The 26,000-nt window shown below is 41.1% G+C and overlaps 1 protein-coding gene across 1 annotated transcript; it reads right to left on the bottom strand.

The window, feature by feature from the left end:
- Positions 1 to 22: 22 nt before the first annotated feature.
- On the bottom strand, positions 23 to 8,267 carry LOC134178154 (eukaryotic translation initiation factor 6-like). Its single transcript, XM_062644958.1, has 8 exons — positions 8,147 to 8,267; positions 7,998 to 8,083; positions 1,915 to 1,958; positions 892 to 1,023; positions 718 to 828; positions 596 to 661; positions 350 to 531; positions 23 to 292 (listed from the first exon to the last, which is right to left on the bottom strand). Exons 1-8 carry the CDS (start codon positions 8,251 to 8,253, stop codon positions 283 to 285), a joined length of 738 nt encoding a protein of 245 aa, XP_062500942.1. The 5' UTR covers positions 8,254 to 8,267; the 3' UTR covers positions 23 to 282.
- Positions 8,268 to 26,000: the final 17,733 nt, after the last annotated feature.

Consider the following 26,000-nt stretch of genomic DNA (forward strand, 5'->3'; position numbering starts at 1 on the left):
CTCCAAGGTTTTTGACATACCTGGAAGTTCTTCTTTAATAATATTGTTTTTGATCTTGCAAGTACTGTAATCAATAAGGAAAACAAACTATAGGCTGCAAACTGTATATATGTACCCAGCAGCATGAGTGGAACACACAGTGAGGCCATGCAAGTCTAGGCTACTTTACAGTAGAGCACGCAACTGTTCTACTGACATGTAAGTTTCTGGATGACTGATTATTCAAAGATCTTATTTTCTTACAAGAATTGCATAACCAATATTGACACCAACAAAGCTTGGTCAAGTCATACTAGAAAGAAGAACCTCTGTCACAAATCTACACATTCAAAGACAAAATAAGTCTTACCTTTCCACTAAAGAAGATCGAAGTGCCCCAGCAACTGCAGGTTGCCCAAAATCACCCAGTTTAAAAACACTCTCAACAACAGAGAGTTCAGTACTAGTAGTTGCCAAACCACAGAAAGCAATCCAATCATTAACAACCATTCCAGCTCCAATGACACTGCTGCCATGATTGATAGTTCCAGCCTATACAATGAACACAGCTACATATTATGTCATAGTCAATAACCACTCTTGAGCAATTTGACACCATCAGAGGGACTTGAAGTAGTGATGACAACTCATCTTGGTCAGATACAGGAGTTTTCGGATGTACCTAGCAGACAACTGCTTGATGTAAGAATCCAAGGCTGAAAGGAGGTTGGAACTTACCAAGCCACCTTGGTTGCTAAATGTGCAGTAGCTCCCAACAAGCACATTATCTGCAATTGTATGACGAAACACCTCTACTTTTAAAACATCAGCTAGAATCTCTTCAGTTTCCTAGAGAATGTAATTAACTTAATCAAGCTCTTGTTCAAGAATAGCAAGTGAATGACATTTTACTCTGTCAAGATCTGGATGTGTGAGGGCAACATAGTCATTGCATGAAATAACATTACCCAAGGCAGACAATCGCTCTTCAACTCGTTGAACCTTTACTTCATCTGGAAGTGCATTCCGAATATGTTGTAGCTCCTACATTCGCAAAGTTACTGACGATAGCATTGACTTGACTAAGTTCAGCATAAGAATACAAACATGTAACTGGAAAGTGTATACAGAAAAATGACATGCTATACTCTACTATGTTGCCACATTGCATTGTAGAATTTAATACTACTTGAAGAATTGTCAATGTGTTGCAATGGATCTTTTGCATGCATCAGAGACATATGTGGCAATTTTAGTTTCAATTTGCATTAATGAACTTACTTGTTATGCATTAAATTTCAAAGACCAACCTATTTGACCATCATACAACATTACAACATTGCGAATATACCAGGTGGTGGGTGTTCCAATACCCTCAAGCTGCGGAAATTTAATGTAGGTGCTATACAACAACCTCAAGTCATAACATTCAAATTTGTCACACAGCAATGTGTTCAGTTAATTAAATGCAGCCACTTGCTTTTACATCTACTACGACGAGGCCTTTAGATACGACTTTTGTGCTTTCAAAGTTCAAAAGTTACTCAAGTACTAAGCAGCATCCTGCTAGGTTTAACATATAAATTTATTTACACAAATGTAACTTGTGGACCTGAACTTATGTAACTAACAACTGTTCATGTTATGTCTGCAAACTTTGAAAACCAACACGATACACATTGTTGTCTTTTGAAGAATTAAGACAAATAGCAGCCAGAATAGTCTGAAAAGACTGCTGACACTAGAGTACACTTTGAAGATGTGTTGAAAGAAAAGTATGTTTGTCTGCTGCATCAGTGAACTACTAGTGAGCAGTCTCAAATTATTCACACTGACTACACAGCAATTGGCCCTAAGACAAGAAAATATGTCAAAGACTGATACACTACTGATGCATCCAAGTGGCACAAATTATAGTCGTATAAGCACTCTTACATGGTCAGTTGTAGAGCTTGGAACAAGAAGACCGTGTCTGTTCCCTAACCACACAAATCACGTGAGTTCATTACTTGCATTCAATTCATAAACCTATAGACTAGTCTCACATGGCCAATACAATAGAACAAATGGTCTCCCACCCAACTTGTCGTGCACGGATCAACTTGGCTATCCTGCTAAGACAGAAAAGTCCAAGCCCATTAGAGCTTGTTCACTCCTGTCCCATTTGGCCCAAAAAGATATCAAAACAGCCGAATACCTTGAAAACCAAATCCATTCCTGTGCTAAACTGCAGTAAACATACATGGTGCTGGGAGCAAAAAGCACTTGAACGTGTGGTTCAGGGAATTCGATGTTGCCCACAACACAATGCTGAATTATTGCAACTGATTGCCAATGGCAAGAATTGTTGAGAAGATACTACAAACCTTGCAGACAGTGGGTGCGTTCGATTTGCAGTTCTAGAACTGAGGGCGTGTCACAACCGTTGGAACTGAAAGAACTAGAACTAAATCAAACGAAAATCTGCTTTGTGAACCGGAACTGCTAACCAAAACAATGTCAATGCCTACTTCGGCTTCATCAGATATCGATCCATCGACTGCCAGAGCGAATTCAGTTAACAGCACCTCTGGTGAACTATCAATATTCAGGAACTATCAATATTGCTGTCTGCTAATAGTGCACAATCAGTCTTCCAGAACTTTTGCAGAAATGAGGCGTGTCAGTTCCGTCAGTTCTAGCAGTTCCATTTCCTTGGTCAGAACTGTCGGAATCAGTTCGAACAGTTTCAGAACTAAATCGAACGCGAGTTCTAGCAGTTCCAGCAGTTCTAGAACTGCCAAAACTACAAATCAAACATGCCCAGTAACATCCAAAGTAGAATTACACACTTTTTCAGACAGAACATTCAACTCAATTGTCTTGATTATTGACTCTCCTAGATGCAAGCACTATAAAAGCTAGTCTCAGTATGTAGGGATTTAGAAGAGCATTTACCCTTCCGTTTCCATCTTTGAGACTGCGGAACACACTGTGTTTAGGGCAAGGTGGTGGACACCTTTATGAGACCACCTCCATTTTATAGCCAAGTTTGATGGACTTTTGGGGTGGTTGCAAGTTGCAAACAGGAGGGACCACTGTATGATCAAGGAATGTTAATATTAGTCTCGCCATAGCCAGACCCTTTCCACTATGTCATACTCCCGGGCAGAAAAGGGTCAGGTGAACGGCCTTTGAAGTCGCTGTGTTGCCGCCTAGCCAAAAATCTGCTAACTAAATACCAGATTTGGTTTCTCAAACGCTTTACTAAAGACCAGGCTAGTATGCACGCAGTGCAATCCTATCTCAATTATCTTCTCTTGTTTTGTAGAGAACAGCTCAATAACTACAGCTAGAGTCTTTGCTGTTTATGGAATCTGCATGTCTACAGCAACCAACACGACCGTGGGAACGTTGCTGTCAACAGGCTTCAATCTCATGCAGTCGTGATCGACATCTGATGTAGCGTTGTGAGTGTTCGTGTTGCGACGGAGACTGAATGCAAATATACTCGATGCTGTTTGTCCAAAGCAACCACAGACAGTCCATAGTGAGTGATATCTGGAAGGCCTCAGTGGAGGATTGCACTGTGTGCATACCAATCTGGTCTTTAGTGAAGTGTTTAAAGGAGAACTCCCACATTAATACAAGTCAGAGTACTAGTTGCCACAATTCCATTCACACAACAGGTTTTTGCCTAAGCCTGTCAGGAAGAGAGAAACAAGAAGGCAAAGTTGGGGGCATGTTGCATGAGTGCCGCCATCTTCGATGATGACGTAGAAGTGTCTTACCTTCGCGTATGTGTACATTGCATTGCATACAGCTGTAACAATAAAGAAAAGGACAGACAGTGTGGTGTCCGTTTCTATCGATTACCGCTTAACAACAAACCATTGCTGAAAGAGTGGTTGTCCAAGCTTCGTCTGAAGGATCTGCCCTTGTCACAGAACAGTTGCGTGTGTACGCAGCACTTCCACTCCAACTGATTCGAGTGAGATTTACAAGCAGAGCTCTTAGGAACAAAACAACGGGTGTGCCTGAACGCTGTTCTACTCTTCTCTTTTGTAAGCAGTACATCAGCGAGGGTGATAGGCAAGTGATGACAGCATGTTCACGTAAACATCCCCACTTCTACTACAAACTAGTAAATAAGAAGTTTAACAATTTTATGTAATGTGCAGGCTGTTACTGATATACTAGAACAGTCATCATCTAAACCAGCTAAAGAGGAATCTCAGCAAGAAGTTGAAGAATTGAAAGACCAGGAGAAACCAGAGTCAAATACTCTACCAATAATGTCTGATGCATCAATGCAGTATGATCTGTCACACATTGTGAATCCAGAACATTCATATTGTTTAACCTCCTCTCCCATTCCTTCAGCTTCTAGGGCATTTCATCCCCCTTCATTCTTGATAGCAGCTGACCCAGGGAGTCCTACTGCTTCCTGTACAGAGTCTGAGGGAGAGGTATCACATGACATTTACACTGGTTTAGACTACAATCCTTTCAATGATACAGCTGCTACAGACACATTAGTAATATCAGTTCAGTTAGACAAAACAAAAAAATACCACCAGAAGCAGAACCAAAATACATTGTTTTCAGTAGCTGCCTCCACACCCTTCTTCAATTCTGTCCAACCTGTGGAGCAGTTGTTAAAAGCACATCACAACACTCACAAGGAAGCATGCTGACTGTGACACCGCAGTGCTCCAATGGTCATTCCATTACTTGGAACTCATAGCCATTAGTCAAGGACATTCCATCAGGCAACTTAATGAGCAGCCAATGCAATCCTTCAATTTTCGTAATTTGCCCATGTTTTTAAACTGCAGTCCATGAGTGAGTCTACCTTCTATTGAATCCAAGATGTATACCTCGTACCAGTCATAAATGACTTTTGGGAAAACACCAGAGATCCATTCTTCAACAGTTCAAAGACACCCCTGTGTCTCCTAGGAGGCGGGCGCTGTGATAGTTCTGGCTATCTGCTAAATATGGCACATACACTCACATTGAGTACAAAACTGGACTAATACTTGACTTTCAACTTGTTCAAGTCAGTGAAGTTGCCAATTCTGTTGTCATGGAACGAGAAGGATTTGAATGTTCACTTCAAAAGCTTCAAGCTGAAGGGTTGCACATCAAACAAATTGCAACTGACAGACATAGCCAAATTGCAGCTACCATGAAAAAGAAGTACCCCAACATAGACCAATTTGATGTTTGGCATGTGTCTAAAGGAATAGCAAAAAAGCTGACACAGAAGGGAAAATCTAAGAGATGCACTAAACTCCTGCCATGGATCCAATCCATCTCCAATCACCTGTGGTGGTCTTCTCAGTCTTGTGATGGAGACTCCCAAATACTTACTGAAAAGTGGACATCAGTTATCCACCATATAGTAAAGGTCTACTGTTGGGAAGGTGCTAGCCATTTTAAAACATGTGAACACGAAGAGCTAACACGTGAGGAATGTGACGCAAAATCCTGGCGAAAGCCTGGCTCCGATGCTCATGAGGCCCTAAAAGAGGTTGTTTTAGACAAAGAGTTACTGAAAGACAGAAAAAGCTCACCAAATTTTGTCACACAGGCATGCTAGAAGTGTTTCACTCACTTGTCACAAAGTACTGTCTTAAAAGGCAGCATTTTGGGTATATAAGGGCATGATGGCAAGAACCCAGCTGACTGCTCTGGACCATAAGCACAATATTGGTCGAGGACAAGCAACAACAAGTGAAGGAATCAAGAGGTATAAAGTTGTATTTCCTAAAATTTCAACGCCTGTGCTGAAGAATAGATCAATGGAGCAGAATCCGATCAGGCACCACAAACTAAATCTCCACCAGTGGACTTAGCCACAAATATAGCTGGACATGAACAGCCTCCCAAAGAAGAGATTATACGTTGAACTAGTACTCGATTCCGTTAGAAGTACTCTGTCAGTTGTCTGTGTCAATCAACTACTCATTTGCCAATACATTACTGAGAATCATTACCATCTCTAGACCCAACATAGTGCCCATTCTCTTCTGGAAATGCTCTGCGTATGGCAGACACCACACAATATGGTATGACTACTCGTACTTCTCTCCCTAACTTCTCGTGAGCCCAGTGAGTGAATTGGTGGTAATCTCAAAGGCCTACACAGAGTGACCATGCAGTCGCAGGTGAGCACGAACGTGATTGTAGTAGCTTCAAATCATACCTGGTCATAAGAAGTTCTGTAATGGAGTCTGGAGACACGTTCATGACACCTACCGCTGTGCGTAGAACTTCATAGTGCAAGCAGACAATGTGAAAACTGCATGCGCTGTCGCACATCTCACGCCATGGAGTCTCCAGCTCAGAGCATTGACCTCCTTGCAGCAGATGCATTCTGTAATGCTCGGCATGACGATACACAAACCACAAGTACACACAGTCGGTGTTTTCTATTTGTTCTGTATGCGTAGCAAGGACATGAAGTGTTTGGTCATCGTCGTCGCTACCGCCAGACTCACTTTCTGACATTTCTCCAGCATTTCGAACAGGTTCGAAGTTATACGGACGGATAGTTTCTATCGTTCTCTTCAGTCGCTGCGAGACATACGCACAGGTAAGACACTTCTACGTCATCATCCAAGATGGCGGCACTCATGTGACACACCCTAACTTTGCTATCCTGATTCTCTCTTCCTGACAGGCTTAGGCAAAAACTTGTGCGAATGGAGTTGTGGTACTTTGATTAAACATTAACTTGTATTAGCGTGGGAGTTCTCCTTTAAGAAACCAAATGCAGTATTTAGTAAACCGATTTTTGGCTAGGCAGCAACACAGCGACTTCAAAAGCTGTTCACCAGACCCTTTCCCACCCAGAAGTATGACATGGCGGAAAGGGTCTGGCTATGTGAGACTACGTTAATATTCACCTAGAATGTAATTTGTTGTTCAGCAAAAACCTCTAAAACAATAACAGCATCTCTCATGCAAGATTTACATTTAAATTAGTGAAAGACAAGGGCAACGTCAGAGAAAGTTCAACATTCTGTAAAACTGAGATCAACCGGTCTCCAGAAACTGTAAAACTGAGAATCCATCAAGTTTTCATACTGATAGGTGTACAGTTTACAATAGAGTAATAGTATGCAAGTATTTTCCACATTCATGTAAATGTTAATATTTTTGTTCTTATCAATCGAACAGGACTTCGTACAAGTCACGTAACATACGAGTAGTGTAGTCAAAGTATATGGCTGGAATGACTTCCGGTTTGTGGATGTGTGGTGAACTATTATTGTATGTCACGCTTAGGAATGTGCAATGCCCTCAATGTGGTCCAATCACCAAGCAGTATTTGCAATTGTCATACACGGCAACCAGAGACAATGGATGGACCGCCAATCAGATCTGCAAACTATTCGTGAAAGAGTTTTTTCACCATAACAGTGTAATTCATGTTTGTAATTGCCAAGGTATTGTCAGAAAAACACAACTGACCTGTCTGCAACTGCACAGCAAAATTAATCGTTTTGTGGCCTACTACAACTATACAGGAATTAACCTAGCATATGTGACATTTATGTCCTGCATGTGATAACTCTCATTACTGTAATTTGACGACTGAAGACTAATTACCGACTTTGTAGTCGTGTAAAATGACAGTCAATTTGTATAATTTTAAATAGATTTTACAATCAGCGTGCTTAAAATAGCATCTAAATTCATAATCATTCGTGACAATCCTATCATTGTTTTGAGAAGGCTCATGGCTGTGGAAGCGATGGTGTGAACACAGCTTCAAGTACTAGTTAGTACATCACAGGTAGGTCTCATATGATCATGTTTTGAAAGGACAAATACGCCCCTATTCCAGTTTGCTGTTTGGGCTAAATTTTGACAAAGTTGAGTGGTTTGGGGTGAAATTTATTTTAATTTGGCAAGATAAGGGGTAAAGAAAAACCTAATAAATAAAGAGGTATACTTGGGAGGGAGAGCATGCATTTGTCCTATTACACAGATTTAATTTACTACTAGACTAGACCTAAAAGACTTACCAGCACACATTCTTCCCACAATTCTACATTCAGCAATAGATATAGGTACTACTTGAATGCTATCTGCCAGTTCACTCTCAAACGTACTTAGAAACCAAACACAAGTGTTAGGCCTAGAGATATGCGTCTACCAATCAACTCTGGTTTACCTGTAAAAAGCCGCTGATGCTCCCATCCCAACGAGACAGTAAGTGTTGGTCAATTTGGCAAACACGCCGACCTCACTGCTGTTCTCAAATTGAACTCTGACTGCCATGTGAGCGAACCTGTAGTACGCATGCGTCTATGAAACGCACTCTTGTCATGCACCTCATTGGTCTTGCTGTATGTTGTGCAATTATTATGCGGGTAATATTGCGTAACGTAATGTCACCAGGCTCGTAAGCTGCTAAATATAAATTATAAATGGGAGGGTTAATTAATTAAAGAAAGGGACTTGAGTATATCGATTTCATCACGGGGTTGCCGTTTCCACGGTAATGGAAAATTCAGACTAAAGAGAGTGGTAACTATTTCTAGGGATATTTTAATTTGTACGATCATGAGCTCGAGTCGAGTCTTCCTAGAGGAGCACTGTCCACGCATACTCGAAGACACGCCCTTTAGTGCGCGAGATAGACAGGAACGGGACGCTGTGAGAGTGTGTTCTGCTAAGCGGTCAGTTTACAGAATCTGAATGTGGAGATATGCAGATTGTACCAGTACTCTAGCTAGTGCTCGATGTAGTCATCGACTTAAGTAGTTTACGTCTACCACGATTGTTGCCTAGGCGGTACGGCCGCGGGCGTGTGAAGATTGAACTACAGTCAACGTGGAAGCATTCTTTCAGCTGTACAGTGTACTGCCTATATCTCCTGCGCACCGGCGTAGCGTGGTCCTTAAGTGGGGGTGATAACATAGGCCGGAAACCACGCCCATTTCTCATACGCAAAGCCACGCCTATTTTTCTAAATACCACTTTTCTAGCTTACAGTTTGTAGACATCTGAGTAAATAGTATCAATTTCAGGTTACAAATAAACTGTGAGACTGAGTACCGTCAGTGTGCGTGTATAGGAGTGGAAACACTTACCGTCCGTGCCAAAAAGGTTTTCGTGGCTCGCTGCGATCGTCAAAATTAAAAATGGCATCTCGATGGCAATAGAATCTAGAAGACCAATTCAGTGCAAACGACGTTGACCATAGATAGAATAAACCTGTGGAAAAAGTACCGTGGAGTGCAAGCAAATCATTAGGTAGGTACAGCTAGCGGAGCCGCAGGAGATTCCATTCTCCGGTCAATCGGGTTGTCGACCGTAATTAACTAGACTTACTTGAAAAAGAATCGATGGATAGGCTTCTGCATGCCTTTTTGATGCGGCTTCTTTGACTCTGCCATTGCCAGGTATGGACGTCTCAAGGACGTGACGGTCATGCGCACTTTATGTGTCCATGACTTCTCGACACTGGTTTTATCATACTGAAATGACGATGTGTAACATCGTCGATCGTCAACATACTACTCTGATATTAATTAATTAATTAATTAAGCGGACTGTCACTGTTTAGTAACTTAGAATTATAGTTCTGCTTGTTGCGAAGTGACACGCCCAAAACGTTTGGGGCTATATAGTCCCCCCCCCCCGACGCTACGCTGATCTGCGTTGTCCAGAGACCAACTATTATCAGATCTGTTCTTTGACATAATATTGTCTTCGGCACCTCTAATGGTAATAGTGACAAGGATCCACTTAGGCTCATGAGCGAAAGACTCGCATGATCCGACCATTATATATATTATACATATCCAAGTAGAATACTCGGTTTATGTAATATTTGTTCCAGATAGTCTGCTATATATGCTTGAAGAGGGATCGATGCAGTGTCTTCAAAAAGCATCCAACGTGTTGAAGATGTTGAGACAAACGGTTTGAATTCGACGTTATAAACTCTTCTCAAGGCAGTACTGCGCACAAGTTTCAAATTGATGAGATAGCTGAAAGCCTCTATCCTTACAATGCCGGGATCAAAACTTGGTGCCAATATCAGTTTAGGAGGACGCGGAAATTGCCCCTTTCGATCTGCCTTACAGCTTGACGGAGATCAAACAAGAGATCTGGAATGGCGCCTATACGAGCAACAGCAGAACTACACATAAACAATTGTCACTATGCGAACATATATTTGTGCAGCAAGCTGGCTGTTGCCTTGATTTTCTGTCCCCAGAATCACTACTTCTCTCTACTCTGACGACTGATTCTAGTGTTGTGTTCTCTAGAGCCTTTCACTTGAAAACTCGTACAGATCATCAGCAGTGCAAGTTGAAATTCAGAGTATTTAATTAATTGCAGCCCTGGGTGATAATTATGCTTCAGCAATACACGTATACATGGTATTGGAGCACCAGTGAATTTGGTTTACCCAGTGTATAATGAGAGAATTCGATTGTTTTTTGAATACTAGAATATATCCAGTACTAGTATCCTGTATGCATTTAAATGGAACTACTATTCCCATTATATTATGTGGTGTACAACTCGAAAGCATTGTACAAATTAACACCTGACGATTGATTCCACTTTGTTCCTTTGGTTCATCAACCGTCATCTTTGCTATGCCCACCAAGTGCTCAATTTGAGTTCTGCTGCGAGCTCTACTATAGTTGTTTGAAACCAAATTAGACCAAGATGCAACAGTTTTCCTCTCTGTTTCTGATTTCAGCCGATGCCAAGTGGATTCTGGCAATCGTAGCAGGCAGGTACCCCAAATTTCCTGGCCAGTCGATCATGACACTAGAGGAACAACAGAAGCGAATCAAATGGTAGCCTACAACAGGTGTAGAGAACCTGTTGCAGACAGAAAATGTGAGAAAGAACAGCTAGTCTATTTTGAGTTCACGAATGAATGTTTGGAATTGTTGTTGACGGTGACAGAGGGTGACTCCACCGGAAAGGTTGCTGAAACCGACGGTCTGTTTGTCACTCATTTGTATGGTTTGTCCTTGTACTTGAAATTGTTTTCTTTGCAGTCTCAGCTAGGCTATAATTGACGTTGGGGACATAGAAGTCATGCATGACTGAACAAATATCAACAGCTTGTTTACAGTCAGACAACAACTTAATTGGTCAGCTGTTCAAGTTTTGCGTACCATTTTCATCTTTGACAGCACCTGAAAAGCAGTTTAGCTACGAAGCCATTTTGAAGTCTTCAAAAAGCGTTGTGTCATAGGGAAGTTAAGTCTCCATGACAAATCCCAGTGTACCCGCAAGAGGCAGCAAGCTAGAGCTGCTGCCTTTATTACTATATATGGCAATCCGGAAAAGAACATTAGACACCAAATTTAATGAATCTTAATTATAAAATAGTTAACGCATAGAAATAAAGTAATGGCCACGCCCATTTTAAATGCAGACCCCTCGTTTTAAAATTCCTTAATCTGCCCCTGTATCATAATGGAGTTGACATAAATGAAAGATATGATTCAACATTGTCAATACAACAGGTTATTTAAGTAAATTAAACAAAGAGTAACAGAGATTTGTACAGTTTCTTGAATGAGTCCGCTAACCTAGAGATGGTGCTGACTGATGGAAGGTTTAGTAAAGGTTCCATGATCAAAGCTCTGTAATAAATAAAGAGCTCTCTCTAATATTACAAGGTTAATTGGAGGTAAGTAAAAGAAGATCTTTCCGACTGAAGCTTCTGGTATAGTAAGAAGATGAAGAAGAACGCAGTGTAAACACTTTGGTATAACAGATGAGCTGATTCAAAATGAAGGGTTTTGTTTTTAATTAATTGCTCCACTTCATGACCTAGATATACTCTCATAATAAATGGGGATAGTCGGTACTCTCAAGTTGCAATTGCTGTCTCAACCAAAATACTTATCTATTTCGTATGCATCCCATGGCCACGTAGACGCATCCCATGGCCAGGTTCGCCAATTAATTCTCTCTCACGTCACGTTCACTGATATTGAGCGAAGATGGAAGTGATAAGTATAGTACCTTTAGTACCTTTCATCATGACCGGTACTGGTGGTCTCGCTTCTGTTCTTGCTTCTGGAAAGCCTTCTCGATTTTCTTTGGCTTCACATGCCTTGGGCCTTCATCGCCATTAGGTAAGTTACTTATACTCTAGTAGGCTCCTTACGCCATGAAGCGTTGTGACTGACTTACAGTTTATAACACACAAACAAAAGTAACGCACCAGCTATCTAGGCAACTCAAATCTAGGGAATTCAGTCAAAAAGTCGTTGCTCTGCGTTCCCGTATGTTATAACAGGCTCACGAGGGGCGATGTGAGAATTGCCAAGTCTGCTAATACTCTTTTTGACCGGTCACCATGTAACGTGTTAGATGTGCAATCTCTGTATCATCTGCACGTCGCATGATGACCGCGTGACTCACGTGCGATCAACAGAGACAGGTTAGAGCTGCTTGGCTAGATGGCATGACAGCTCTAGTCATGAAACCATTACGTATTTCTGTCAGTTCTGGTTTAAAATTTTTTGTCGGCCTTACTTTGGGGCCATGCGTATAGACAGGCAGGAACCATGTGTGCAAACTCCTGCTCTTATCTCTACACACTAGGTAGACGTGTTTGCAGCCGACCAATCAGTCATCAGACATGCAGTGCTGTTGCGGGGGAGTTGATTATAACAACGACAGAGGACACTCTGAGCTCAGCTATATCTCGTTGCCGGCCATTTTTATCGTTTCTCGCGCTTGTCTGATCGTAATACGCTAACTTCTAGGCAACTAGTGAATGACAACAACTTGTACAATGGCTATTCATCAGCAACGTTGGATGTCAGATGGCACTGATTTAACCTCACACTTTTACATTTTGCTAATGCTGGCCGTTATGCCCTGGGATGTCACTGCTGCTCAAAACACTGCAAGTTTGAATTTGCATTTTCTGACAGTGCAACATATAATTAGAACTCTTGTTTGACGGACAGGAGACATCATCATCTCCCAGTCTACCTACACCAACGACAACTGTCCCATGTGGTGCTGGCTATGTTCACAATGGAACTTTGTGTATTGGTATGAATTTCTGATGTTTAGTCTTAGTGTGTTGACACCATTTGATTTTTATGACTGTATTTTGTAATTGGGAAAGACTGCTTAGACATTGGCAGTAGATAGATAGATAGAATATATGTGATATATCAAATTCTCTAGTGTCAACGACGTTAGATATGGATACAGCAAACTAACACTGTAACTTAAATATAGTTAATGTGGGCAATGTTCAATTTTTCATGATCACACGACCATTGAGTTTCTGCAGTGTAACGGAAAACTGACGTCTAGGTCTCGAAGTCAGCAGAGTTTGTCTTTTCTTCTTGATCTTTGGACTTAATTGACAAAGTGTTCAGCACACAGTCAGGTCAGGTGCCAAAGTGCTTGAACACTACGATAGATAGATCTGTAACACAACTTTCGGACAACATGTACAACAAGGAACATGGAATGGAATGGAATGCGGAACAGAAGGTGGAATAGAATGCAAATGTGCCATGTCTGTCTACTGATGCAAGCTGACAAAGAATGTGTAATGGAATGTGAAACGTGGACTGCCATTTAACAGACACAGACACTAGCAGTTGAGACAGTATCCATACAGCCATGATACTTGATGCATGAGAAGCATCCGGCCTAACAGCTAGTTCACCTCATTGGCAATGAGTGGAATATGCCTAATGGAAGAGGATAAAAGAACCAGGTAACCTGAAGTAGAGTCAAGCAATACTTTAATGCTTCCCATATACTATAGTAGCTTCAGCAATGATTCCTGCACAGAACAGTCTAAGGAGGATTCTTTTAGCTCTCATCCCTTATTCACGGAGCATAAGCTCTCAATTTATTGAATCGCTTGTACCTTTGCAGCCATTGTGTCAATTAAGGCACGTTGACAATCCCTGCGAACACAAATCAATTTTATCAAGAAAGATGCCCTAGCTACCAGGATTTAAATCTAAGAAAATCTTGTCACTCCCCAAATCGAATCAGCTGCTATTATCACTGTCGAATTGAGTGTGTGAGGACAGCGGAACCAATTAGCCTTTTTGAACCAGTGAGCCTTCGTATTCCAACTATTATAGATAGCCAGCTCTCCATGCGTCGAGAATACCTTCGTCTGTTATATTTGGACTAAATGTCTAAAAAGTCATAGAATGGCTGATTTGCTAATTAGCCAATTGTGTTGTTCATTCCACAGTAATTGTTGTGTTGTGTTCATTATAGACAGTATATACATGTAATTGTTGTGTTGTACGTGTTGTTTATTACACAGTATAAATAATTGTAGCGTTGTTCATTATCCATGCAGTGTTGTTGATCCTGTAGTGTACTGTTTTTGGTAGTGCTGATGTGTGGATGTATACTGGCTGTTTCTTAGATGTTGTGTTACCCAGTTCTGACTCACGTTCCATTACACATTCTTTGTGAGCGTGCATCAGTAGACAGACATGGCACATGTGCATTCTACTCCACCGTCCATTCCGCGTTCCATTCCATTCCACATTCCTTGCTTTACATGTTGCCTTCACTTGTACGAAAAACTGCATTCTAAGTTTTCACTAGTACAAAAGGCTAAGGAGATCTGCAAACATAGTACTATATGTAAAATTGTGTCATTAACAACAAATTTAAACAAGCATGAATTTGATAATTCTGACCATTGTTTTCAAATGACTCTGGCATTGGGTGAGCAGTGCTAAGTCATCTCTATCTTCACAATGACATGACTTCATCATTGTTGTTGAAATGACTATACTCATTTTTGGAATGAATTTCTGTAGACTTCAGGAAGTCGATGGCCTTTTTGCCCATCTTCCATAGTGCCGAAAACTAAGGGGAATATGTTTATATGGAAATCTTTAGGGTAATTTGAATGGATGGTACTTGTTGATTGTTTCTTTTCCGGGCTTGCATGAGCAGCATGCAGGCACACTATAGCACCACACCATTTCCAGATCAAATCTGTCCATAGTCATTTTATGTTATGTCAATTTACATTCCTGCTTTGTCAGTCAGTTTAAATTCATTAATTCTTTGTCATTTCAAATTCATTCACAGTCAGTTCAAGTCTATCATGTAGATTTATATCAATTCCACAGAATGAATGTTCCAGTTATACATAACAGATCTAGATATCTAATTAACAAACATTTGTATTTATTAGTATCACATATTTTTACAGCAGGAAGTACAAGAACATGGATACCATTGTAAGAGAGCTGATGCTTACTTTGAAGTCTTGTAGTTATAGTGTATTATCGCGAACATACTTCTTCAAGTCTATGTAGCCTTTGCTTGACTAAGAGTCACTTACAATCAACAATGAGAGGATTTTAGCAATGACAAATGAGTCTGAAACAGAGGTGTATAGATGCACTGTTACTCTGATATATCACAGGTACATGCACAGATAGTTTAGGGCTTTTCATCACATGCTACACTTTGTTAATTTGTGATGGCTTTTACTCTTTCTCCCATGCAAGAAACATGTATTTATAGTTTAACTTTTATTAATAGATGTGGATGAATGTGGCGATGCAGAACGTTATGGCTGCTCTTCAGAAACTGGAGTATGCGTCAACACTGAAGGTGGTTTTAATTGCACTTGTGTTAAAGGCCTTTATTGGAATGGAACAGCATGTGAAGGTCAGTGTGTGTGTGTGTGTGTGTGTGTGTGTGTGTGTGTGTGTGTGCGTGTGTGTGTGTGTGTAAGTTGGAATAAAATCATTTGTTTCAAACCTTTTTAATTGAATTGTTAGTACAAGAATGCAAGCAGTATAGTGAGTAATAACCTCCTTTTGTCTTTAATGAGATGATTTATATATGTCCATTATATTGATCTTAGGGTAATGAAATAGCTATTGTGATAAACAAAGCAGTTGTGTATTTAATGGTAAAACATGTATTTGTGAAAAGGGAAACCCTAATTACTTTATCAAGCGTTCACTTGTTAACCTATCTTAACTGTTGCTAATGGTACCAGTACAAATGTGACAAGACATTTATATGTCAATTAAATGACATTTGTGACTAGACATCTCATGATGCAGCCAGATACATGTATATGAGAGTAAGTGCTGCTTGATAAATACTACATAAATACTTTGATTATTATAATCAAGTAAGGGTGACTTTGTTAGTGGGCTAAGCAACACCTTGTATTACAGAAGGAGCTAGCCAAGGTATTTTTTATTGTTTAGTTAATAAAATCTATTGTAAAGTATAAGAGCGTTGGAGTATTCGTTACTAAAAAAATGATTATTTTAATGCTTTCAGGTGCATGCATACCTTCCTTGTGTAACCTGGTCATATTTGGCTCACCTCACATCCTTCCCTAGAGAAGGATCAAGCAAGTGAATGAGGTGTGATTGTGAAGGTCTAGATCAGAACACTTTCATTCTGCCTCACGCTGTCAGAGGCGGTCATTATTATTTCATACATTCAGGATCAAGAGATGTTACTCTTGTTTCAACTGCATGACAGCACATAACTGACTGAGCGTGCATGTGAAGAATATTGCCATATACATTGTTTTGCTGAATTTTCTGTAGTTGCAATACAAACCCTTTGCCACAAAGCATTTGTTGTAAAGTAGAAAACAAAATGTGCTATAGTTATGTGAAGGCAAGTCCACCAAGCAAGGCTAAAAGTCAATTTATAAAAGAGCAATTTATGAAGCATGCTTTGATCTACTAAATTGTATTTCAGCAAAAGACAGTATAAAGTAGAAGTAGATATATTCATTAAGAATAGAATTTTAGGAGGTTGTCAGTGAGAGCGATAGCATGGGTAGCCATGTCTATTTTCTTACAGTGATCACAAGGTCATGCTTTTGCATGTCTTGGACTATGCATTTTTTTCTCTTGCTAGGAGAAATGTCTTTGTCAGATCTGATGTATGTTTGACTAGTTGGATGGTTGGGTCTGGTAGTTAAAAATGTGAACACAATTTTTTTGAATAGCGAAGAGTCTGACGTCAATTAGTAAAATTTTGTACACAGTAGGCTCAAACAAAGAGTTGGCTTCTAATCAACAAAGTGGGTCAACTATTAAGTATATGCTGCTTTTGTTTAGACATTGTGGCTGAAGTTCTGCTTTGCTTATTTTAGATGGATGTACATTACAATTAAATGTGTGTCATGCAAACATGAGATTTGTATTCCTAATGTAATATGATGGTTGTCCACTGATTTCAGTGATGATACCTGTCAATGTCCACTTGCTCTCCTGTGTAATGCAAGGCCCGCACCCAAATGACAAACTCTCTCACATAAAGGACAAGTACATGTATTCGTCACATTAGAAACCAGCACTTAACATAGATGTGCTGTTTTTCTATTCTGACGTTTAAGTGATACTGTATAAGATGAAATATTGGGGGAATTTATTTTGGCAGATTGGCGGATTTTTCAGCGGCCGCCAATATATAATCCGCCATTAATTTGGCCATTGGGATATGTTGACATCATCACCCATGTGGATCAGGCATCATATGGCAATGTGGTGGTACGTCACATGGATGAGGCCACAAGATGGTAGGTAATCCCTTCTTGTAGTCTGTTCTGCCTATGAATGAGGTCGTGAGGCTATATGGATGAAGCTGGACTGTCACTTTCACACGTGTCCTGTTCTTTGCACTGACACAGTAGTTTTCTATCATAATCACTAGGCACTAGTTGGAGACCAGTAAGTAAATTTAGGGAAATGTGAGCCACGAACACAGCTGTCAATCACAAACTCCTTCATGACCACGTAGGGTAAGACCTAGATCAGTTAAGAAACAACGATGTCCGACCGCCAAATTAGAATCCGTCAGTATGCTTTGTCCATCAGTTTCTTAGCAAACCGCCAATATAAATTCCCGCCAATGTTCCATCTTATACGGTATTGCTTCAACTCTTTTCTCTTCAAAATTTACTAGTGAGGAATAATGTCATTTCTCCAAGTTGCTCTATCTGATGTTATGTTTCCCAAGTTGTTGGGATTAATTGAACACTTTCAAGTTGGCCTTTAGGGAGTCTTTGAACCATAGTTTTGGCTTTGACTGAGGAGGTTTTCCCTGAGCAAGCTGACCAAGAAATAACTGTTTGGGAATTCTGTCGGGAATTCTCTAACCAGAGGCTCTGAAATTAAAGTTTGATATCCAAATCGTCTAAGGTTGAAGACTCCACCATCCATTCTGAACTGAATGCGAACTCCGCTGTCCTCATCACAGAAGGCCATCATCAGCATGACAGAAAGCAATATGCTAAAAGTGTGGGCACCAGGACACATCCTTGCTTAGTTCCATTATTCGTTGAAAAGCAATTAGATTCTGAACCACCCTCGATGACACATGCCATCATGCCTTCATGACATGTGTCACAAATTGCTTGAGTGAGAGGAGCTAGTGGGAGTTGTGATTGGGTAATTGAATGACAGAGCCATGTGACAGATGTGACTGGAGATCGGCGTTTTGACTGGAGACCCGCACTTGACGAATTGGGGAGATAGCTGAACGATGGAGAGCTAAGTCCAGGAAAGAGTCGAGGCGCTGGTGTCAGAGGAGCTCAGAGACAGAGAAGAAGATGCTCAGGGGAGAGTCGAGAGACGCTGGTGTCAGAGGAGCGCAGAGAAGGAGAAGAAGACACAGGAAGTTGTGAGAACTCTAACAAGGACCGTGTAACGAGTGGTGTACATATTGATATTTTGTAACGTAGCACTTACATCTTGAGTTAACCCTAACTATATACTTGTAAATAACGTCCGTGTCCGTGAAGTCTCAGCAACGACTACCTTTCATCATTCTAATTACCTTCCTTACGTACCGTAACGTGACATTCTGGAGCTCAGGCTGGAATGTAACCGGTGTATACAGAAGCAGTGCGACTAAAGCGGAGAATATGGATCGTTTAATTGAGTCAGTGATCAAGATGGGCTTAGAGGGAAAGAGTTACAAGAATTTGCCTGAACAGCAAGCGATCAAGCGTGAAGCGAGAGCTGAAATGGCTAGAATTAGAAAGGGTAGATAAAGCGGAGGAACGCTGCCACATGTTAGAGGTGGAATGCGAGTTACAGAGACGACATGAAATAGAGTTGAAGAGATTGGAGACCGAGAAGTTGGTGTTGGCGGCGCACGTGTCTGTGAAGCCCGAGGTAGGTAACATTGCAAAGCTATCGAAACTTTTTGTGTTTCAAGATGGTGAGGACGAGCTCATTAGCTACTCACAAAGGTTCAAGCAGTTTGCCACCATGAGCAAATGGGAAGCTGATCAGTGAGCGTCTGCTTTAAGTGTGTTACTGATGGGTAGGGCACTTGAGGTGTATTCGAGACAGTCGGATGAGGCGGCGAATGATTATGCGCAAGTTAAGGAAGCTCTACTGAAACGATACGATTTGACCAAGGACGGGTATAGGCTAAAATTCCGCGTAGTAGACCCAAAGCTGGAGATAACCCAGAACAGTTTATCTTTTGTTTGAAAGAGTATTTTTGAGGAAGTGGATGGCCCTTGCACAAATGGCCAACACAGCTGAAGCCATAGGGAACTTGTTCATAAAGGAACAATTCATGAACTTGTGTCCTAGGGAATTGACAACACATCTGCATGAGAGGACGTTAGTGGACCTCCACAAAATGGCCAGAGTAGTGGAAAAGGTTCCTAATAGCACACGATATGCCGTTCCGCACGACTTCTCAGGTTGCGGCTAACGTACAGTTGGCAGAGAGTGAAAGGGCGTGATGGCGTTGTCAAAAGAAGAGACGGGGTGTGACAGCCCAGGTATGCGATGTTTGATTTGCAGAAAGCATGGGCATAAGGCGTTTGAGTGTAAGCTTCGAGGCCAGAAGAGGTGTTTCCACTATAAGAAGATAGGCCATGAGTCCAAGGATTGTTGGAGTAATTCATATTCAACTGACGGGAAATCTGCCGCAAAGGTCAGTGTGGCACTTCAGAGGTACAAGAGTGACCTGCCCGACAGCATGTTGATTGAGGGGCACCAAAACAAGGACAGCACGGGAAACAAGGTGCAAGCAGATGACACTGTGTCAGCGAGGTCTAAGCCGTCCTTAGGCAGAAGCGTGTCAGGGGTTGCAGACAGCAAAGAGGTCTCTGTTGTGAGCATGAAAACCGCAGGGAAGCCCACAACCTGCACGAGATACATGCCAGTGGTGAGAGGCAAAATCGGTCAGGTGAGGGTGGATGTTCTTAGAGGACACGGGATGTAGCGGCGTAATTGTGAAGCAGATGTTAGTTGACAAAGGTAAATATTGAAACAAGCATGGACACCTGCAGATGGTAGACAATAGTCTCAAGAAGGTACCGATAGCGAGGGTGGACCTCGATACGCCGTATCTCACTGGTAGCGTAAAGGCGTTATGTCCACCAGACGCCCTTTATGACGTTATTATCGGAAACATTTGTGGAGTTAGAGCAGCAGACGATCTTGACTCTACATAGAATGAAGCTAGCGCCATTTCCACTAGGTCACAAACATGGAGAGGTGACACGCTAGTGCCTTTGAGAGTTCCGACGATGGACACTTGGAAATATGTTGACCAAGACGCGACTATGAGGCTGCAGCGTGATGATTCTTTAGTACAGATACATACAGATATATAAGCAGAGGGACAGCGTTGAGGTTAAGGGTGATGAAGAGGTTTTGTTCGAAGAGAAGAATGGCGAATTGTATAGGATTTACAATCACCTCAAGTTTAGCCAGGGGAGACCAATCACACAGACCATAGTTTCGAAGAGTCTGTGCCGATGAGTGATGCAGCTTGCACACGACTCATTGATGGGAGGTCATCTGGGAGTAAACAAGACTACTAGCAGAATTCTAAACGGCTTCTGCTGGCCAAGGATTCAGGCAGATGAATCACATTTTCCACCTGTCAGAGGACCGTGTCGAGGGGAAAAATGAGTGCCTTTAGACAAAATGCCACTAATAAACGATTAAGGAGGAATGCCTTGCCATAATCTGGTGTGTGTGGAGGTTTGCTACATTCCTATGGGAAGTGATTCGTGTTGCAGACTGGCCACCAGCCCCTACTGTACATTCAAAGGGCAAAATTTGTAAACAGCAGAGCCATGAGATGGGCACTGTTTTTGCAAGATCACCAATTCACGATAGAGGTGCTAAAGGGTAAAGAGAATAGTGGAGCCGACTTCTTGAGTTGTATGATGTAGGTATTGTGTAATTTACGTTTGGGCAAAATTGCTTGGCAATTTCTACTGAAGGAGGGGCGTGTGTCACAAATCACTTGAGTGGGAGGGGCTAGTGGGGAGTTGTGATTGGGTAATTGAATGATAGAGCCACGTGACAGATGGATTGACTGAAGACTGACGTTTTGACTGGAGACCGGCACTTGACGAATTGGAGAGAGAGCTGAATGATGGAGAGTCAAGTCCAGAGAGAGTTGAGAGGCACTGGTGTCAGAGGAGTGGAGAGAAGGAGAAGAAGACGCAGGAAGTCATGAGAACTCTTAACGAGGACTGTGTAACTAGTGGTGTACGTATTGATGTTGTGTAACGAAACGCTTACGTCTTGAGTTAACCCTCACTATATACTCATAAATAATGTCTGTGTTCGCGAAGTCTCAGCAACGACCGCCGTTCGTCATCCTATTGCCTTTGTTACGTACCATAACGTGACAAATGCTTTGATTAGATTCACTATTTTGGAAGGCATTCTACTTTGGCTTAAATTTTCCACAAGCCAGATCGATCCACAGAGCCAAAAGCTTTCACAAAGTCCACAAAGACAATAAATAAGTCAGTATGTTGCTCAAGGCTCTTTTCTTGCTCCTGCCGAGCTGAGAAGATTATATCAGCTGTGCCTCTGCCACATCTGAAACCACACTGGCTTTCAGGAAAAAATCTACTGGCTATGTGAGCAGTCAGTTTAGTAGTACTCTTGCCATAATCTTCCCAGCTACAGATAAGAGGGAAATACCTCGATGATTGTTGCAGTCTGACTTATCTCTTTTTTTCTTGTGCAGGTGTACAACATCCGCATCTTTGAAATCTTGAGAAACAGTTTCTTGTCTCCAGCAGTCACGAATAAGGTCTTCTATCTTTGATACTAATAGCTGCCCTCCATATTTGTAAAATTCAGCAGGTATTTTGTCAGCATCTGCTGCTTTGTTGTTAGACATTTCTTGGATAGCACCAAAGATCTCATCATTTTTGGGTACCTTACACATTTCACAGCAAACAGGAAGTTGAGGAATGCTCTCAATAGCCTCTGAAGAAATGAATGATGATCTTTTGAGCACAGATTGGAAATGTTCAGCCCAACATCGTAACACATCATTCTTCTGAGTAAGTAGAACTACCACATCAAACATTGCGAAGTGGAGCAAAGCTGCTTGCCTCAGGTCCAAACACTTGTTTAAGTGTAGCGTAAAACGATTTGAAGTCACGATTGTTGGCTGATAACTGGAGATCTTTGGCTGTTGTCTTCCAACATGTATCTCTCGTTGTACTGAGCGTTTTCTATCTTTGTTTCTCACACATTGATAGTCAGAAGCGTTAGAGACATCAGTGAGCTTAGACAGCCAGGCGTCATGCTTTATGTACAAGTCATCTAGGAGAGTGTGGATGGTATTGTTATTTTCATCAACCCAATCTTGATGTTTATGAAGCTGCTTCCCTAGAACTTTGTGTAACACAGAGTAGACACACTTGCGTAGATGAGACCGGTTAAATCCAATATCATTTGTTGTCAATGCATTAGTATCTTTTTCAAGACAGGCAGTCATTTCATCACACAATTTCTGAGGAATGCTTGGACACCTCATCTTGTCCGCAGCTAACTTTTGCAACCGTGAAGATGCTGTGTGTTGAGTCTGTGGTGCAACTGGAAGCAAAAGTTTAGATCTCAAAAGTCTGTGATCAGACAAATTTGTTGCGTGCTTGACATCTTTTATGTCTCGTTAGCGCACAATAATATAATTGATGAGATGCCAGTGACCTGATCTGGATGCATCCAAGTGGTCTTGAATTTATTTGCCTGGTGAAAGAGACTGTTAGAAATTACAAGCTGATACGAAGAACAGAGGATAGAAGAAGGGTTCCATTGCTGTTCTTCTTTCCAACACCATGCTGTCCAAGGATGTTCTTCCAGGTGCTGGATTCACAACCAACTCACGCATTGAAATCACCCATTAAAACGACTTTGTCAGATGTTGGTACGTCACGGATAGTCTTGCTGGAATCTTCATAAAATGCATCTTTCAATACGTCTGTATTATACAGTGTTGGAGCATAGGTACTGATCGGCGTCAATGGCGTTTGCTGGATAGTGGTATGCAAAGAGATATTCGATCTGTTATACCTTGTGGGTACTCATCAATACGTCTTGCTATAGAAGATTTAATTGCAAAGGCAACACCTGATTGACATGATTCAGAGCTACAACGAAGGTATAACACTACCCAACTCTTCTAGACTGCCCTCATCCGCAAGTCAAGTTTTTTCTTAAAGCGTCAATATCAACATGATATCTGGCCAGTTCTTTAGCTAGCAACTAGAGCAGGTTTTCTTATCATACCAACGTCTTTGTCAAGCAGAGTAACCACATTTCAACTTGCAACAACAAATTGATGTTTCTTCCTCTTTAATCGACCGCAAGAGACTGGATGTCCAGCCACTTGTGGTAAAGTGGTAGGATAAAGAGGGTGAGCTTTTGTTGGGTCACCTTTTCTAAGCCCTCCCTCATGTGAGGCTAACAGTGCTGTCGCTAAAAAGTTCTGCTTAGGCACGCCAGTAGGACCGAATGCAGGCTTCACTCCAGATAGACTGCAGACGACCATCTTGCTGATGCCGCTTGTGCGCAGAATTGTGACTAGCAGCTTCCAGTGCCATCCTGCACCTGCCAATGTCGCCACTTCTTCATCGCCACAAGACTTTAAGAATGACAAGACAGAGTGATAGAAGATTGAGAGATAATGAGTAAAGTGCAAGGAGACATGGACAAAGCAGAACATGCACATAGAATGGTTTATAGTGTGTAATACTTTTGCAATATCAGACCCACTCTCTCTCATCCTAGATTACCAATTACATACTGGGGCAGGAGCTGCAACAAGCATGCAAGAACTAGGATGCAGTGGCTTGCCAGAGAATGACTGATGGATCTTCATTCTTGCCATAAAGTACATCAAAGTACTATACTGCTGTAACCCCACGACAAAAAAAAAAACACGACAAAAAGCCTGTTGTCTTTGCCATCACGTCCCAACAGAGCATAATCCAAGACCATAGATCGTGATACGTGAATCATGAGGCGTATAACCTCAAGTTAGCGAAGGCTTATTTGATGGCGGCCATTTTTGCCATATCACATTACTGTCAACAAGCTTTGTGGGTTTTCTTTGGGAACAGCAGCGTCGTCTACTATCCCACCACACCCTGGTTGTACTGCTGCTACAGGTCCACGACTGTGTATTTGTCAGAAAAATTCATTCATTAGAATGGTGTTCTGCTTATATCACAGCTGGCTTTTACATATATGAGGGTCATTCCACTATCCGCCACTCGTGGACGCGCTCAGTAGCATATTACATGAATATAAACAGTACTGCTAGCAAGAACATTTACTCTAATTCAAAAGTATTTTCTTTGTCACCTGTTATGTATTTGTTATTATAATCATTTCACTCATTCTAGTTTTCTAAGTTTTTAACTTGTACATGATCAGATTTCCATCCTACTCTTTTAATTAAGATACTACATTTGTGTGTCTTCTGCTTTCTTGAGAGTTGAATATATTGTTATCCATTTGCAGATTTGCTCTTTATTTATTGCAGTTCAACGGTTTGCAAAACATTTATAAGTAGCAGAGAGTATGTTTATGCTTCAAGCTAACTTTACTGGGTTGTTTCTTGAAAGAAAAGCGTAGAACTTTTGGAAGCATGTTGACTGTCTTACAAAATGAACTAATTATATAATGCACACAATAAGTAAGTGTCATCTGGATTTAGATTCTGTGCTATAACAGATATGTACAAACCACTAACAAAGTACCTAAAGATTATGGTTACATACCATACAGCTACGTCTACAGGTGAAAATATAAGTCGCCTTTGATTAACATCATCTTTGTATGATACCAGCAAGGTGTGTTGCTTGAGACTAGATGCTGCTGAGTTTACTTGAAGAATTATTGTATTAATTTGTTGTGTTTTGTACTTTAAGCAGGGCAAGCTAGGGCTTATATCTTATAGTATAGGTACATGTACGTTTAGCTATGCATAGGGATAGATTGTTTGTCCATTGCAGCAGACTAAATTGCTTGTCGATTTGATGTTTGCTCTAGCTGATGAACCTTCGATATTACGTTGTGCAATACCAGCCAGCATCTTTCAGAGGAACAGTTGCTGTGATGGAAGGAAATTAATTGTGAACTATCATATGTGTTGTCTGCTTTCTAAAATTATGAAAACCTAAGGTTGTTAAATTCGTACTTTACAAATGACCTTGCTGCATTGCTGGTATCGATGTACTTCTTCAGTGTTAATTTACAAAACAGCTTCTTGGAGATTTAGCATAGTATGTGTTGCTTGCTTTGCTATTGTTTACACAGTTGGGCAATATCAAGGCAGTTAAAGTTTATGTCAAAAAATACTGCTTACCGTATATTTGAAACTATATCACAGCTATATGCTTTACATGTTGTTTTCAGTGTTTGGATGTTATTACTCGGAACATCTCACATAGTGCCTTCCTTACTTGTACTATTTATATTAATTGTTTTTGTATTTCAATGTAGACCAGGATGAATGTAGCTTGTCAAGCCACAATTGTTCATTAAATGCTATTTGTGTGAATGCTCAAGGCACTTTCGGTTGCAATTGTATCTTGGGATATGAAGGAGATGGGTTCACATGTTCAGGTATAACATGCTAGTTCCTTTTACCAATGCGGCGGAAATAATTGGAGCTTTTTGTAGCTATTATAGGTGTTGTGTTGGAAGCTACTGTTAGGCCATACTTGAGCAGAGATGTTGACTTGCAGT

The sequence above is a fragment of the Corticium candelabrum genome, chromosome 4, assembly GCF_963422355.1.
Source record: "Corticium candelabrum chromosome 4, ooCorCand1.1, whole genome shotgun sequence".
In the NCBI taxonomy this organism is placed as follows: domain Eukaryota; kingdom Metazoa; phylum Porifera; class Homoscleromorpha; order Homosclerophorida; family Plakinidae; genus Corticium; species Corticium candelabrum.